The sequence below is a fragment of the Pipistrellus hanaki genome, assembly GCF_964339955.1.
Source record: "Pipistrellus hanaki genome assembly, chromosome: 13".
NCBI classification, from domain to species: Eukaryota; Metazoa; Chordata; class Mammalia; order Chiroptera; family Vespertilionidae; genus Pipistrellus; species Pipistrellus hanaki.
In genome coordinates, this window is record NC_140515.1 from 49,255,486 (window position 1) to 49,270,628 (window position 15,143).

At 46.7% G+C, this 15,143-nt stretch overlaps 1 protein-coding gene across 1 annotated transcript in view; it reads right to left on the reverse strand.

Annotated features, from left to right (window-relative positions):
* The window catches only part of LOC311631461 (beta-galactosidase-like), a 66,292-nt gene that overhangs the window by 18,292 nt on the left and 32,857 nt on the right, over positions 1-15,143 (reverse strand). Inside the window, exons 10-12 of the mRNA XM_084901580.1 lie at positions 11,117-11,229; positions 5,851-5,925; positions 3,306-3,395 (exon numbers count right to left, since the gene is read on the reverse strand). Of these exons, the coding sequence (XP_084757706.1) occupies positions 3,306-3,395; positions 5,851-5,925; positions 11,117-11,229 (278 nt within the window). The remainder of the gene's footprint in view (positions 1-3,305; positions 3,396-5,850; positions 5,926-11,116; positions 11,230-15,143) is intronic.

Sequence of the window (15,143 nt, forward strand, 5' to 3'; positions counted from 1 at the left end):
ACCCATCACTTTGGCAATCCGTTTTGAGAGAACTTGGTCACCCACCCACCCTCAATCTGCGTGGAAGCGATGCTTCTAAAACCATAAGGAACTGAAATGCTTCCTCAGCCTCGGGGGGGAATTCAATCTGCAAGAAGGGAACTGGCTTGAGTTATTTATTTATTTACTTACTTATTTATGTATGTACGTTAATTCTCACGGAGGATATTTTTCCCATTGATTTTTTTTTAGAGAGAGTGGAAAGGGGGAAGAGAGAGAAACATCGAGGTGAGAGAGACAACACTGGTTGCCTGCTACAAGCAACCCGACCAGGGCCGGGGATCGAGCCTGCAACTAACAGGGTGTATGCCCTTGACTGGGAATTGAACCTGAGACCCTTCGGTCCAAGGGCCGACTTTCAAATCACTGAGCCAACCCAGATTTTAGATCCCGGAATAACAATACAGAAGTAAACTACAGGGGACCCTGAAGAGTCTTTCACCCAACATCCCCGAGGAGACGGGACCCCGGAATGTGTTCAGTGATTTTCCCTGAATCACTAAAGGGGATCCTATCCTATATATCTAAGGTTACTCATGGCATCTCAAAAAATAAAACAAACAAACAAAGGAGACGGATAACAGCAATGCCAAGAATGCTCGGCAAAATGTCCTCCAGGTTCTCGGGCTGAATCTGCTCTACCATACAAAACAAGAGTCAATCAGAAACTGTGTGCAGTGGAGGAGTGGGGGAAACGGAGAGAGTGAGCGAAAGGGGTGTAGCCTGCTGCTAAGTCAGAAAAGACTTGTCGGTGCTGGTATCCCTGCTCCAAAGGGAGGCCCCAGCCAGCCAGCCAGCCCGGAGCGACCTTCCTGCTGTGGACAGGAGCCCGGGTGAGCGGGGCCAAACCCTACGTCAGTGGGAAGAATCCAAATCCAAATCCTTCCTGGACCAGAGACCAAGTCCCTCACCCCCAGGGCCCACCAAGCAAGGACGAGCACCTCGGGCAACAGGGACAGGGATTTGGAGGAGCTAAAAACTGTGTCAACCGAGTCCCTGTGTTGCAGGAAAGGCCTGATCTCGAGAAATCCCGCTGGTGTCACCACTGAACCTTAAAGAATGCCTTCCTCGGACCCCAAGTCTCCATCTGTCTCTTGTAAGTCTTAACAGCTCAGAGGCTGGGGAAAACTCGGGGAGGCTGCCGAGAGGGGAGCAGAAGCTGCGATGCTCCCCACAAAGGTGGAGCCGAGGCCTCTGAGGCTGGGGGTGGGGGCGTACGAGGGCAGGCGGCGCCCCGCTCCCCGCAGCTGCGGCCTCCATGGGTTTCGTTGGAAATAAACAACGTGTGGGCTTGTCCCAGACCTGGAACAGCCAGGGCTCAGGGCACCCCACCCCATCCGGGAGCGCTGCTTTGGTCCAAGGTCAGAAAGCAGAGGGGCCCGAGAAAGAACACGGTGTGAGTGTGCCTGCAGGTTAACCTGGAGCTCACGTCCCAGGTGCCGGTGCCAACAACTCTGGGGTCCCTGCGCTCCATGCCCTGCCAGGTGGGGAAGGCATGTTCTGATTCATAGATGGAGACACGACCACGCAGCCAGAGCGTGCTCAAATGAAGAGAAAGAACTCTGCCCAATGTGAACGAAAGGCTAGGGGGCCAGGGACCTTCATCGTTCACTTTATCACACACCAGAGTCGCTGGCGCAAAACGTGCTTGTGAAATTTCACAAGCGTAGGAATAGTAATTGGAGGCAAAAACACACTAGACTAGAATCAGGTTTGCTATGATCCCACCATCTTATCGTTCAGACACCTTCCAGAAGGCAATCGGCACAGAAAATCAGAAGGGCAGACCCATCCAAACAATGGGGCTGGGATCCTCACTGCCTGGTCAGACTCAGCCATGGTAACAAAGGGACACGCTGACCCCATGGGCAGCCTGAGCACACATCACCGTTGCTGTGTTTGTGCCAAAAATGTTTTTGCTGAATCAAATCAGCGAAGGGCAGTCTACCGAGCAACTGGGCTGAGCTCTTCAGAAAAGTTCATGTGATGGGAGAGAGAAAAGAAAGACGTAGGAACTGTTCCTGAGAGGACTAAAGAGGCATTGTCACTCAATGTCATGCATGATCATGGGTTGGAAACTGGGCTGGAAAAAGATAAACTGTAGAGAACATTATTGGAATAACCAGGGATACTCGACTATGCAAGGCCTATGAGATAACTGGATTGCATTAATATCAAATTTCTTTTTTTTAAAAAATATATTTTTTCTTGATTTTTACAGAGAGGAAGGGAGAGGGATACAGAGTTAGAAACATCGATGAGAGAGAAATATCGATCAGCTGCCTCCTGCACACTCCCTACTGGGTATGTGCCCATCACCAAGGTACATGCCCTTGACCAAAATCAAACCCGAGACCCTTGAATCCGCAGGCCGATGCTCTATCCACTGAGCCAAACTGGTTAGGGCAATATCAAATTTATTAAGTGTGATCATTATGTTGTGGTCCTGTAGGATAATATCCTTTTTCTTAAGAGATACATGCTATAATGTCTATGGGTGAAGTGTCATGATGGTGACAACTAACTCAAATAGTAAAATAAATAAATAAATAAACAAAAGAAAACAACCAAACCAGCAGGTGATGACATACACACACAGAAAGATAAAGCAAGCGAAGCAAATATTACCACTTGGTGAGTCCAGGTGGAAGCTAGGTGGGTGCTGGTTGTACTATTCTTGCAACTCTTCAAGATTTGAAATTTTCCAAAACAGAAAGTTGGAAAAGCTCTTAAAGATGGGGCAGCGCCTGGAGATTAAACACACACACACACACACACACACACACACACACACACAGTGCCTGCTTTCTGTTCTCTTCAAAAGCCAGAAAAAGAATCTCCAAAGAACCTAATCTAGTAAGTACACCGTCCTTACACTTCGCGAACTAAGGACCAATAACTGGGTTGTGATTCCTGAGTATAAAATAGCGGTGTCCCCACTGGGACCTCGGAATAAAGATGAACTAGAGGCGAAGGGCACGCAGGGTACGGCTTGTGCAGCACCACGCTAAAGCAGGTTGAGCTACTCCGTACTTGAGTGAGAAGAAGAAGCCGAGGGGGGGCGGGGGGAGGCGTAGGACAGATCAGCCTGATGTGCAACCTCACAGCCCCAGAGGGCCCGGGACACTGCTGCTGCTGCCCGATGCCAAGGGTCTGACTTAGCCCCTGGCTATGTTGGTCCCTGTGCCCAGGACAGACACTGCGGGCGGGGCAGGGCACATTTTCCCAAGCAGAAGAAAGACGAAGCATTACCTTGGAAGGCCTACCTGTTTCACTTGGATAAATGTCAAGGGATAAACGCTTTTGACAGGCCCCGTGGGACACAGAGTGTTCAGCGCCTCCTCCACGGTCTTTAACTGAAAAGAAACAGAAGCCGCGTTCACTCACTGCCACCCCTCCGGGGTCATCAGAACGAAGGTCATTTGTAAATGATCCAAGTTGCCAGTGGGTTTGGCCAACCCCCTGCATAAACCTACACGGTTCCCATTCCACTCGGTCCTGTTCCCCAGTCTCCTTGAATCACCTCTCGCAGTTCCCTAACTTTGGGTGAAAAGTGACTGACGGGAATCTTAAAAAAGTGTTTCAAACAGACCTGCTTGCAAGGACAACCTCCTGCCTAGAAACAGCCCTTAAGATAAACAAAAACCTAGGCTCGAGGCTGCCTCCTCCAGCTCTCCTGAGGGAAGTAACCCTGGCGGCACCCTCGGGATTTGCCTAGAGCACACCTCCTGTGTCCTTTCCAGACTGTCACCACCCCAATGCCCAGTGCCTAGGAGCCACACAAATACACACATTCAACCCAAACGGTTGTGTATCCTTGCCATGCAGGATGCTCATTCTGGTGCAAGAACAGCAATGGGGACAGCTCCCCAACCATGGGTGCCTGCCAAAACTCCAGGGGCGGCCGGACTGGCCCCACACACCTCCCTGAATCCTCACAACCACCCAGCGAGGCAGGCCTTCTTGCTAGGGTCTCGGAGAAGCTCACTTGGGCAACGGCAAAGCCAGGATTCGCAGTGAGGTTTGGCTCCAGACCCAGGACTCTGCATGGCCCGGCACCGGTTGGGAACGGTATGAGCCGTTCCTGTGGTGACCTTGCAGATGTGCAGCACCGAGGGGAACACATCTTACCGGGTAAATACAATTCTACCCAGGGGAGGGTAGAGAAAAGTGGGAGAGAGCCACCAAAGGACTTGTATAAGCCTAACCAGTGGTCATGGACAACAGGGGAGATGGGGGTATATGTGGGGAGGGGTTGGGGATGGGAATGGGGGGATGAGGACAATTATGTGATACCAAAACCAATAAAGAAATTTAAAAAATAATAAATAAATACAATTCTATCCATTTGGCCATGCACAAGGACGCTTTCCCACTTGGACAACTCCACTCACGGTGAAAGGTTTTAGCCCACATAACGATGTCCCACATACATTCAACTCAGCGAGATGCCGGTTTGCTCTCTTCAGTATTAACAAGGAAAAGCCATTTCTGCTCACACGATTTTCTTTCACAGAATGTGCTTTGGGGACCGAGCTAGATTTGTCTTAACAACATTGTAGGAAACAGTTGCGGTTATTTTCTGTTGTATATAAAAAAAAAAAATCCTCATGGCTCTAGACCCCACAAATGAACTTCTCCTCAAGAAGGAGCAGAAGGTGCTCCCTGTATAAGTGTGATTCTCATTTTATTAATCTAACGCAGTGGTCGGCAAACTCATTAGTCCACAGAACCAAACATCAACAGGACAACGATTGACATTTCTTTTGAGAGCCCAAATTTTCAAAACTTAAATTTCTTCAAAATAGACTCGCCCAGGCCGTGGTATTTTGTGGAAGAGCCACACTCAAGGGGCCAAAGAGCCCCAGGTGCCTCGCAAGCCGCAGTTTGCCGACCACGGACCTAACCAAAGATGCCTATCAGGCAGAGAGACCGGCCATGTCCTCGGTAGAAGGTAACACGCATCTGACACGAGGTGGAAAAAGTTACAGCCCACCATTGAGGATCAAAGGGCTTCATGAATGGAAAGAATCATGCAGTCATGCTTGGCGTTTGGCTTCGAGATAAAAATGTATGATGCTATTTTAGAATATCAAGATTCTTAAGAACTGTGCAGTTGTTCATGTTGTTTTTTCTTTTCTTTCTTTCTTGCTTGTGAGTTATCACATGTAGGAGTTAGGGATTGAAAAGGGGGAAAACCTCAAGACAGAGATGGTCAAAACAAACTGACTTTGGCTTACGTCAATCCTGACTGTTAAACGTAACCTCTCTTCCTTTTCTCTTTTCCTGGAATAAAAGGTCCCTAACTCTTGTTTATGATCGATTTCTGGCTTTCTCCCCCCACCGGATGTCTCATTTACCAAATACTAAACTATATGGACCACAAAAATTAGGACGTGATTGTGTGATGGGAGCGTATCATTAGGGCAAAGCCCTATCAAAATGCCTGTGGCTTTTGAGAACCCCCTAAAATAATAGTGAATTCAAAAAAAAAAAAAAAAAAAAAAGGATTTCAAGGTGTCCTGGCTCCCGAGACTGCTTTAGGCGACTGATAATGGAACCAAAATCACTTGTGTGATCTGGACCACCTCTCTACTCCTGCTCATACCCATTTGCTCACCCAGTCAACTCGCATACACATCCTCTCTCTTGCCTCCATGTGCCTGGTTTCTCAGAAACACCATCTTCCACATCAATCTCACAGAAAACAAATTCACAGAAAAATAACGCACCGACTCCCCAGCCTAACACTTTCACTGACGTCTAAGTTCCATTTCCTCACTTTCAATGTTTCTGCCATTTTTTTCTTACCTTTTTCAGAGCAACTTTTCCATATGCAAACTTCGGTGTGGATGGAGGGATAGGGCCTGCTGGTACCTTTTCAAACTGTAAACCAGAGTGGGGGGAAAAAAAAGACAGAAAAGAAAAGCAGCCGTTAAGCCCTCAGGTACACATTTAATTCATCTTGAGATTAAATTTTTAATTCATTGAATTCGTTTTTCCAAAGGAGGGTCACAGACGGAAGCCACGGTGCCAGTGATGTTTCGGAAAAGGCCAAGGAACAAAAGACTTCCTTCCAAGACAGGATCTGGGTAAGGTTTTACTCCAAAGTGTGTGTTTGTGTAGGTCTGTGTTTTCAGCTCCAGGAATCATTCAAGTAATTATAGAACCAAGACTTCAAAACAGAGCAAAAAACAAGTAGAGAGAATGTGGGGGGTGTGTGCCATCAGAAAACGAGTTGGGGAAGAAAGGAAAAAGGCACAGCACCTGAAGGGAGGGAACCTAGATAGAGTAGGACAGATATTATTTGTCGATTGAATCATACTGGTAGATTAAAATGTTGTATCCATGTTAAAATTGCCATGGTTACATAAAAGCATATTCCGACATATTCTTATGAAATACACACTGACGTGTTTAGGGTTAAAGGGTCATGATAGATTCAATCCTTCAATGGCTCGGAAAACACAAGATGGGGGCGGGGGAAAATGATGAAGCAAATGGAGTGAAATGTTGACATGGGTGAATCTGGGTAATAGTACACAAGTGTTCTTAGTACAGTTTTTATTCTTGAAACTTTTAGATAAGTTTTAAAATTTTTATGAAGTCATTCTTAAATTAAAAAAACAAAAAACCCTAAAATAAAAATAACAAAACCCCATTAAATATGTGTGCATGCACACATGTCAGCATCAGGACATATGAGTGTGCACCCCAGGTCTTAGCAAGGTCTAGGCACACCTGGCATCTCCAAGTCGATTGCATTATGATCTTTCAGGATCCTTACATTTCTTTCCTTCTTGCTTGCTTTCTTCTTGTTTACCTTTTTATTTTTGTTATTTTTTATTTTTTTATATTTTATTGATGTTTTACAGAGAGGAAGGGAGAGGGATAGAGAGCTAGAAACATCGATGAGAGAGAAACATCGACCAGCTGCCTCCTGCACACCCCCTACCGGGGATGTGCCCGCAACCCAGGTACATGCCCCCGACTGGAATCAAACCCAGGACCCTTCAGTCCGAAGGCTGATGCTCTATCCACTGAGCCAAACCTGTTTCAGCTTGTTTACCTTTTTAAATAGTATTTTTTTTTTTTTTTTTTAAGAAGGGGATAAGACTGGTTAAGGAAAAGCAATAGTCTCCTGACTCACCACTTTCTTATATTTTTCAGAGAAAACCATTTAAAAATCATTTACTTTGTACCTATTTTTGCTTCTTTTGGTCTCTAAATAATAAACTTACCTGCAATTTCTTGTTAGATGCATTTATTTTTTTAATGTTTTTTATTAGTTTTGGAGAGAGAAAGGGAGAGGGAGACAGTAACATCGATGAGAGAGAAACATCAACATCCATCGGCTGCCTCCTACATGCACCCTGCTCGGGATTGAGCCCACAACCTGGGCATGTGCCCTGACCAGGAATTGAACTGGCAACATCCTGGTGCATGGATTGATACAAAACCACTGAGTCACACCAGCCGGGCTTGTTAGATCCATTTAAAATACCATTTTCTTCAATACATGAGAATTTAGCTCAGCTGTACTATTCCTTTCTTGCCAACATGGTCTTATCACCATTTTCAGTTTCTTTACTGGTTAGCTCTGCAGATTTAAATAACATCTATACCTTTGTTTCTTAGTTCCATCCATTAAGATGATCTTTGTGTCCACACTTTTTTAAGAGAAGGCTATTTACATCCTTCCCTGAGCTCTCCTCCCTACTCCCGCCTCCAAACCATCAGCTATGCTTTCACACTGTCAAGGTCAAAACAGTAAGTGCTGTGGCCATAGGTCCTCCCTTTATCTGTATATTGACTCTAAATTAAAAATCAATTATTCTTCTATGACTCAGTCATAAGGAAGAATGAAATTTTGCCATCTGCAACAACATGAATAAGACCCAGAGGGTTCACTCTCGAGGTCAAAGTGTTAAAACCATGTCTGGCGGAGTTTACCCACACCAAAGAGAATACATTACAAAATGCAAATGTCATCAGCTTTGTCGTGCCTTCAAAAGTCATGACACAGGGCCCCTGGAACTTCCATCACTGAGACAGGCTTGTTCAGCCTCGTGGAAAATTACCACCCCTGGGAGTCCAGCTGAGGGAAAGATAGTGTCCATCACCACCCAACTAACTCTAGAAATGGATTAGAGAAGAGATACATTCCGCTCTTTAAGTCTCTGGTAAAGGTAAGAGGAAGGGAGAGCTAGATATGGGGATACTTATAATCCCATTGTTTCTCTCGATGCAAGCCCAATATTTTGAATATCGTTTAACCAACCAGCTAACTGACCATCTACAAAACCTCAGAAGAGCCCACTTTTAAAGTACTTTATTTCTCTCTTCCAAAGTTAAATATCCGAGAGGAAAGGGGAAGAGATGACTAGAGGTTAAGTTATAACTTATGATCAACTATTGAACTATATTCATTTCTGAAGTCTTTATGTCCTTTATGGGTTCATCTTCCTGTGGCTCCTGGTGATATGGTTGGGATCCCCGGGTTTGTCTTTTGCTTGGCCTACCGCCTTTCTTGCTCACCTCTCCATGTCCAATCCCAGCCTTCCCTGGACTTGAGCCTCCACTTCCATCGCTGACCCCAGAATCTGAGCCTGTCCTAACCACTTCTTTCTGGAGGTTCGCAGGGATCTTCAAACTACGGCCCACGGGCCACATGCGGCCCGCAGAGGAGTCTGATCCGGCCCGCCAGGTTTTTTGGGCAGTGAGCGCAGCCGAGGTGTTACAGTAGGAATTAGTAGTTCATATAGTCCGGCCCTCCAGCTCTCTGAGGGACCGTGATCTGGTCCCCACTTTAAAAAGTTTGAGGACCCCTGTTCTAGAGAAACACTTCCACCTGGATGTCACCAGGGGCATCCTGAGCTGAACAAGCCCAGGACTGAATTTGCTTCCCCCTCCCCCTCCCCAGCCTGTGCCTTCTCTGCAATCCTCTATCTTAGTTGCTGACCCCAGTACCCACTCAGTTATCCAATGAAGGTTATAACCTGGACAAATCAACAACTCCTTATTCTTTCTCATCTGCATTAAGTCAGTTGCCAAACCCTACTAAATTTAATTCCTAAATATATGTATTTTTTAAATCCTTATCTAAGGATTGTTTTTATTGGTTTTTAGAGAAAGAGAGAGGAAGGAAGGAAGGAAGGGAAAAAGAAAGCAAGCCAGCCCTGGCTGGTTTGGCTCAGTAGATAGAGTGTTGGCCTGTGAACTGAAGGGCCCCAGGTTCGATTCCAGCCAAGGGCACATGACCAGGTTGAGGACTTGATCCCCAGTAGGGAGTGTACAGGAGGTAGCCAATCAATGATTCTCTCTCATCATTGATGTTTCTATTTCTCTCTCCCTCTCCCTTCCTCTCCAAAATCAATAAAAATATATTTTAAAAAATAGTTGAAAGAAAGAAAGAGAGAGAAACATCAGTTGATTGCTTCCCATATACACTCCAACAAGGGACTGAACCTGCAACCTGGGCATGTGCCCTTAACTGGGAATCGAACTGGTGTCCTTTTAGTGCATGGGACAATGATCAACCACCTGAGCCACACTAGCCAGCGTAAGCCTTTTGTGTTCTTTTTCCTTCCCTGAGGTTTTGAATTGCCTTTCTTTTTTTCTTGTCTGCATTTAGATTTATACCTCTTTAGGTGGGGCAAATGTAGGTCTACAGTTTTTACAGTTTTTTTTTATATGAAAAAAATACAATAGTAACTAATAATACAAGAATTGTTTCACACAACTGTAAACCTACTTTTGCCCCATTCTGTATATGATATCACACAGGACTACAAACAGATGCAAATATGTTAGAAAACAACAAACTAGATAATTGTGTAGTGTTTAATAATTGAAAAACCCACTTCTGAACATTTCAAGGGTCAAAGAGAAATCAAAATAAGCATGTTTAGAAGAAAACGATAAGAAGTATATTAAATCTTAAGATTTATGAGATGGAGCTGTAGAAGTACTTGAAGGAAATGTGTAACAAATAAAGGAAGGGAATAATAAAGATAGAAACAAGACAGCTCGAAAGGGAGCAGACCTACAAGAGCGAGCTTGGCAGTCATCATTACACATTCTGCAGTGATCAAGCCCGCAATAAAAAACACGCGAGGAACATTTTAACCAGACACCTGAAAGTTTAGATGACATCGACAAATTTTTAACCAGACACTTGAAAGTTTAGATGACACAGACAAATTCTTAGATAAGTATAAAACACATTTTTCTATATGTTTAACACATTACATAATTTCATATAGATTTTACTATGTAGGCTTAAATGGAGACAGCATACTTAAACAAACAAACAAATAAAAACAGAGGAAGAAAGAAAAAAAGAAAGAGAGAAAGAAAGAAAGCCAGCCCTGACATACCATTTATTGGCAGAAAACCTGTGTTTTTTTAACTTCAAAACTCAGGTGACTGAGCAGAAAAACTGCGGGTTTTTTTTTTTAAACCCACAGTAGAGACAGGAAACCCCACCTGGTGCTTTAGATGCCTCAAAAGGTCACAGCGTTAGCAGGACTAAGCAGTTCAGGTGCCCGGCCAGAAGCAATAGCACACACCGTCCAGTCAGAACAAGGAGGGAGTGCTGACAGCTCACATTTGTACCTTGCTTCCACTGCCCACGGACTTCCTCTATGACACATTTTCGCTATGTATTTGGACGTACATTTTCTTACCTTTGGTGTAAATAATAGCGATGGCTGCCACTCGGTGGATCACAGGAGCCTTACATAGGATCTTTTTCATTCTGACACCACACCCAGGTGCTGACGGCCCAGTGTTACAAATGAATAGACCAGTGGAGCAACTTGTCTGCAGGCTCACTCCCCATCAGGTTGGGGCCCAGACTCAGGGCCAAGTCTATCTGATGGGTCCCTGCAACCATCCTTGGAAACCCAGATGCTCTAGGAAGTTGTCTACAGCAGCGGTCGCCCACCGGTGGTCCACGGACTACTGATGGTCCGTGAGGTCCGAAAGGTTGGCGATTGCTGGTCCACAGAGCACAGGGAGTCCACGGCAGGCTCTGCCCCAGACCAGCCCACCGCAGTCTGTACACAGCACCCACCTTCCGGATAACATCTCGCACAGCAAAGTACTTCTCGGTGAGGTCCCCTGCCTCACTCAGGGGGGCGTCATAGTCGTAGCTGGTGGGCTGCGGCTGGTAGGGCATGTTGGCTCCTAGAAGGCAAAAAGGTGCCACTGGTGACTCCTGGAGGCCCTAAGCTGGGACAGATTCTTTGGGATTCATGAGCTCAGCATTAAGAGGGAGAAAATGAAAGACATGTTTGAACCAATTGCTTTCTCCCTCTCTCTCTCTCTCTCTCTCTCTCTCTCTCTCTCTCTCTTTTTTTTTTTAATATATTTTATTGATTTTTTACAGAGAGGGATAGAGAGCTAGAAACATCAATGAGAGAGAATCAGCGATCAGCTGCCTCTTGCATACCCCCTACTGAGGATGTGCCTGAAACCAAGGTACATGACCTTGACCAGAATCGAACCTGGGACCTTTCAGTCCGCAGGCCGACGCTCTATCCACTGAGCCAAACCAGTTTTGGCTGCTTTCTCTTTAAAAAAAAAAAAAAATGTTTAAAATTGATTTTTAGAGAGAGAGGAGAGGAGAGACAGAGAGAAACATCAATTGATTGCTTCTTGCATGCACCCCGATTGGGGATTGAACCGGCCACTCTGGTCCACAGGACGATGGTCAACCAACTGAGCCACACAGAGGTGGCCTTCTGAATGCAGGGTTCAGAGAAATCAGTTTCTTGCTACCAGAGACCCTGGCCAAGCACCGTGGCGTCTACAGAGCGCCTTTCCCATCTGCTCTCAGCAGAGTTCACAGCTGTGAGCCCAGCCGACCTCAGTGCCACGGGGACAAGCGGAGAATCTGAAACGCTCTACAAAACTTGCTCAGCACAGCCAGTCCTGGCAGGGCTTATGGCATGGCCTGCGTCTCTGACTGCTAACCTTGTGGTCTTTTGCATAATCTCAAACTGTGTGGCCGAGAAAAGGTCAGTGGTGAGGACACAGGTGACCTGGCCAAGGACCAGCGGAAAACCACGGAGGGTTATCAGGCCAAACACAGTGGGAGATGACTGCACCCAGAGGACGGACCCATAGAGGCTCTACCATGACCTTAGGCCTCTGCGGAGACCAGGGAGGCTGCTTGGCGTGCCCCTCCCACTGCCCTTCAGGACGGAGGCGCTCACTCGTTCCCCAGCTGCTGGGAGTGTGGGCTGCTGACGGCTCTCAGATGGCCCCTCTCTGGTCCTGGGCCCCTGCTGGGCTGCCCTGCTGACAGCTACAGCCCTCCCAGGATCGCCTGCACCTGACAATTGACCAATGTGGAGATATAAACTCGGTCTCTTCGCCTCCAAGGGCCATCCCAGCTCCACCCAGAGCTCCCTCTAGAATCAGCTAAACCACGTGTGAAACCACATCACAGCCCAGTGCCGCCCTCAGCTCAGTTCTGCCACCTTGTCACACGTGGCATTCACGGGCAGGAGACTGTGTGCAACTTTGGCCGTGGTTATATGCCAGTACTTGGAGAAGTCACCCAAGCACGAGAGTCACGTGGAGAGCTTGTTAAAACAGACCCCGCGCCAGCCGAAACTGGTTTGGCTCAGTGGATAGAGCGTCGATCTGCAGACTGAAAGGTCCCAGGTTCGATTCTGGTCAAGGGCATGTATCTTGGTTGCAGGCACATCCCCAGTAGGGGATGGGCAGGAGGCAGCTGGTCGATGTTTCTCTCTCATCGATGTTTCTAACTCTCTATCCCTCTTCCTTCTTCTCTGTAATAAATCAATAAAATATATTAAAAAAAACAAAATAAAAAAAACAGACCCCGCCTGGGATTCTGACTCAGCAGGCCTGGGGTGGGACCTGACTCGGCATTTCTAACAGGCTCCCAGGTGACAGGGACCCTGCTGTCCCAGGACCAGCCAGGCTCTGCGCCTCCCCTTTCTCTACTATACTAGAGAGCAATTTGCAATGTGCATGTGTGAGAAAAATGTTATTTGTAAACACATCCAACCCAAGTGTTAAGTAAATGAGGCCCCAAATCCAAGAGTTCGCCTATGATTTAGTGACAAATCCTTCAAATGGTCCCACAGCTCACCAATGATGGATCCACCCTGGGTGACCCTCCGGGCGGTGGAGTTGACACACGAGCCAGGCCAAACTGGTTCTCATTAGTTCTCTGCACAGAGTCTGCATTTGGAAATACCTAAACCAACTGAATTGATCCCCTCATATTACTTTCCCTCATTTCTTTCTTTTTTAAATACGTTTTTATTGATTTTAGAGAGAGGAAGAGAGAGATGGAAACATTGATTAGAGAGAAACATCTATCCGCTGCCTCTTGCACGCCCCCTCCTGAGGATGGAGCCAGCAACCTGGGCATGTGTCCTGACCAGGAATCAAACCAGTGACCTCTTGGTGCATAGGACGACGCTCAATCCACTGAGCAACTCCCCTCATTTCTTATTCATCAGAGACAGCTGCCTGCCAACAGGTCTGCCCGCCGCTGGGGATACAGATGATAAAACACATCCTTTGCCGTGAGAAGCAATGAGAAAGAAAACCACATCCCTTTCTGCAAGGAGCTCACCTTCTCCTTTGCGGTCCCTGTGCTCTCGCTGCAGAGGAGACAACGTGTGCACCTGAGAACAGGTGTGGCCTCACTGACCAGAAGGCGGGAGGGGATCTCTATGGGTTGAACACGTGTGCCCTCCAGAAGCAAACTTCACAGGCCCAGGGACCCAGGCTGGGAAGCTGTCTGGTGGGTTAAAGGACAGACTGGCAAAGGAAGTCTCTGTTCCATTCCTACCGGCAGAATATTTCTCCGGATGTCTTCCGACCAGCCATGCGTCATAGAGAAACTGCTAATTCAAGCTTCTTCTCCACATCACGGGGAGCGGGTGAGGAAGGCAAAGAAACAGCTCTCCCCGTGGTGTGAGACAGATAGGACAGCCTGGAGCCCACAGGAGCCCCTCAGACAGATGGGAACACACACAGTATGGGCGCAGAGTGTGGTGCACATACTTGCACATGCGTGTGCACCTATGTTGGGTAGGATGAACAGTGAGCTCGTGATGTTCTTCTCTCATAGCTCTCCTCTGGGCAGCTGGCCTGAAGGACAGCGGCTAAGCAGCAGACTGGCTCTCCCTCATGTCCCTTAAGAAACCAGGCCACACGGCATGTTAGAGTAAGGTGACCAGATGTCCCGCTTTTGGCAGGACAGTCCCGATTTTTAACAATTTGTCCCGCGTCCTGTGGCGTTTTTAAGAAGTCCCAATTTTTGGAAAGATTCTTTTAAATCTTTTGGACTTTTTTTAAAAACACCGAGGGATGCGGGACAAATTGTTAAAAATCGGGACTGTCCCGCCAAAAGCGGGACGTCTGGTCACCTTATGTTAGGGGCTTAGCATTCACGGTAGGGCAGGGCTTCAGACTGCAAGGGGTTATCCCAAGGGCACTGACCAGCTTTCCAAGACCTGACTCCACCCCCTGCAAGCTGAGGGGAGACCTGTGATTTGTTGTGTTCCCGGCTTTTCGTATCGATAAAGTGGGTCGGTAACTGTAGCCCAGCTGAGACTGCTTTCAACCAGCGACTTCCGAGTTTAATAATACCTCCATTTCTTGGCTCTAACAATAGTTATAACACTGATAATGCTTGGAAGCTAAGCCTTCTCTTAGCCCACCCAACCCTTCACACAGACAGCAGTTCTAAGGGGGAAATTCATGAAGAACAGACATTATACCATCAGAGATCTTAGGAGATATAGGTCCAAACTGACCCTTCAGAACTCAGCAGAAGAGCATTCTTAATGATTCAGAGAGGCTGATTTATACAGATATAAAGAGAGGTGGGGAATCAGGATTAGAGGAAGGCCAATAGAGAGCATTGTATGTCTTTGTAAAAATTAATGGCAGGTAAGATGATTTTGTCATAATCTTCCTACTAAAAAAAAATAAACAGACCACATAGAAATGTAAAATGATTCAGCCACTTTGGAAAACACTATGGCAGTTCCCTCATATAGAGTTACAGCCTGGCCAGTGTAGCTCAGTGGTTGAGTGGCAACCCATGA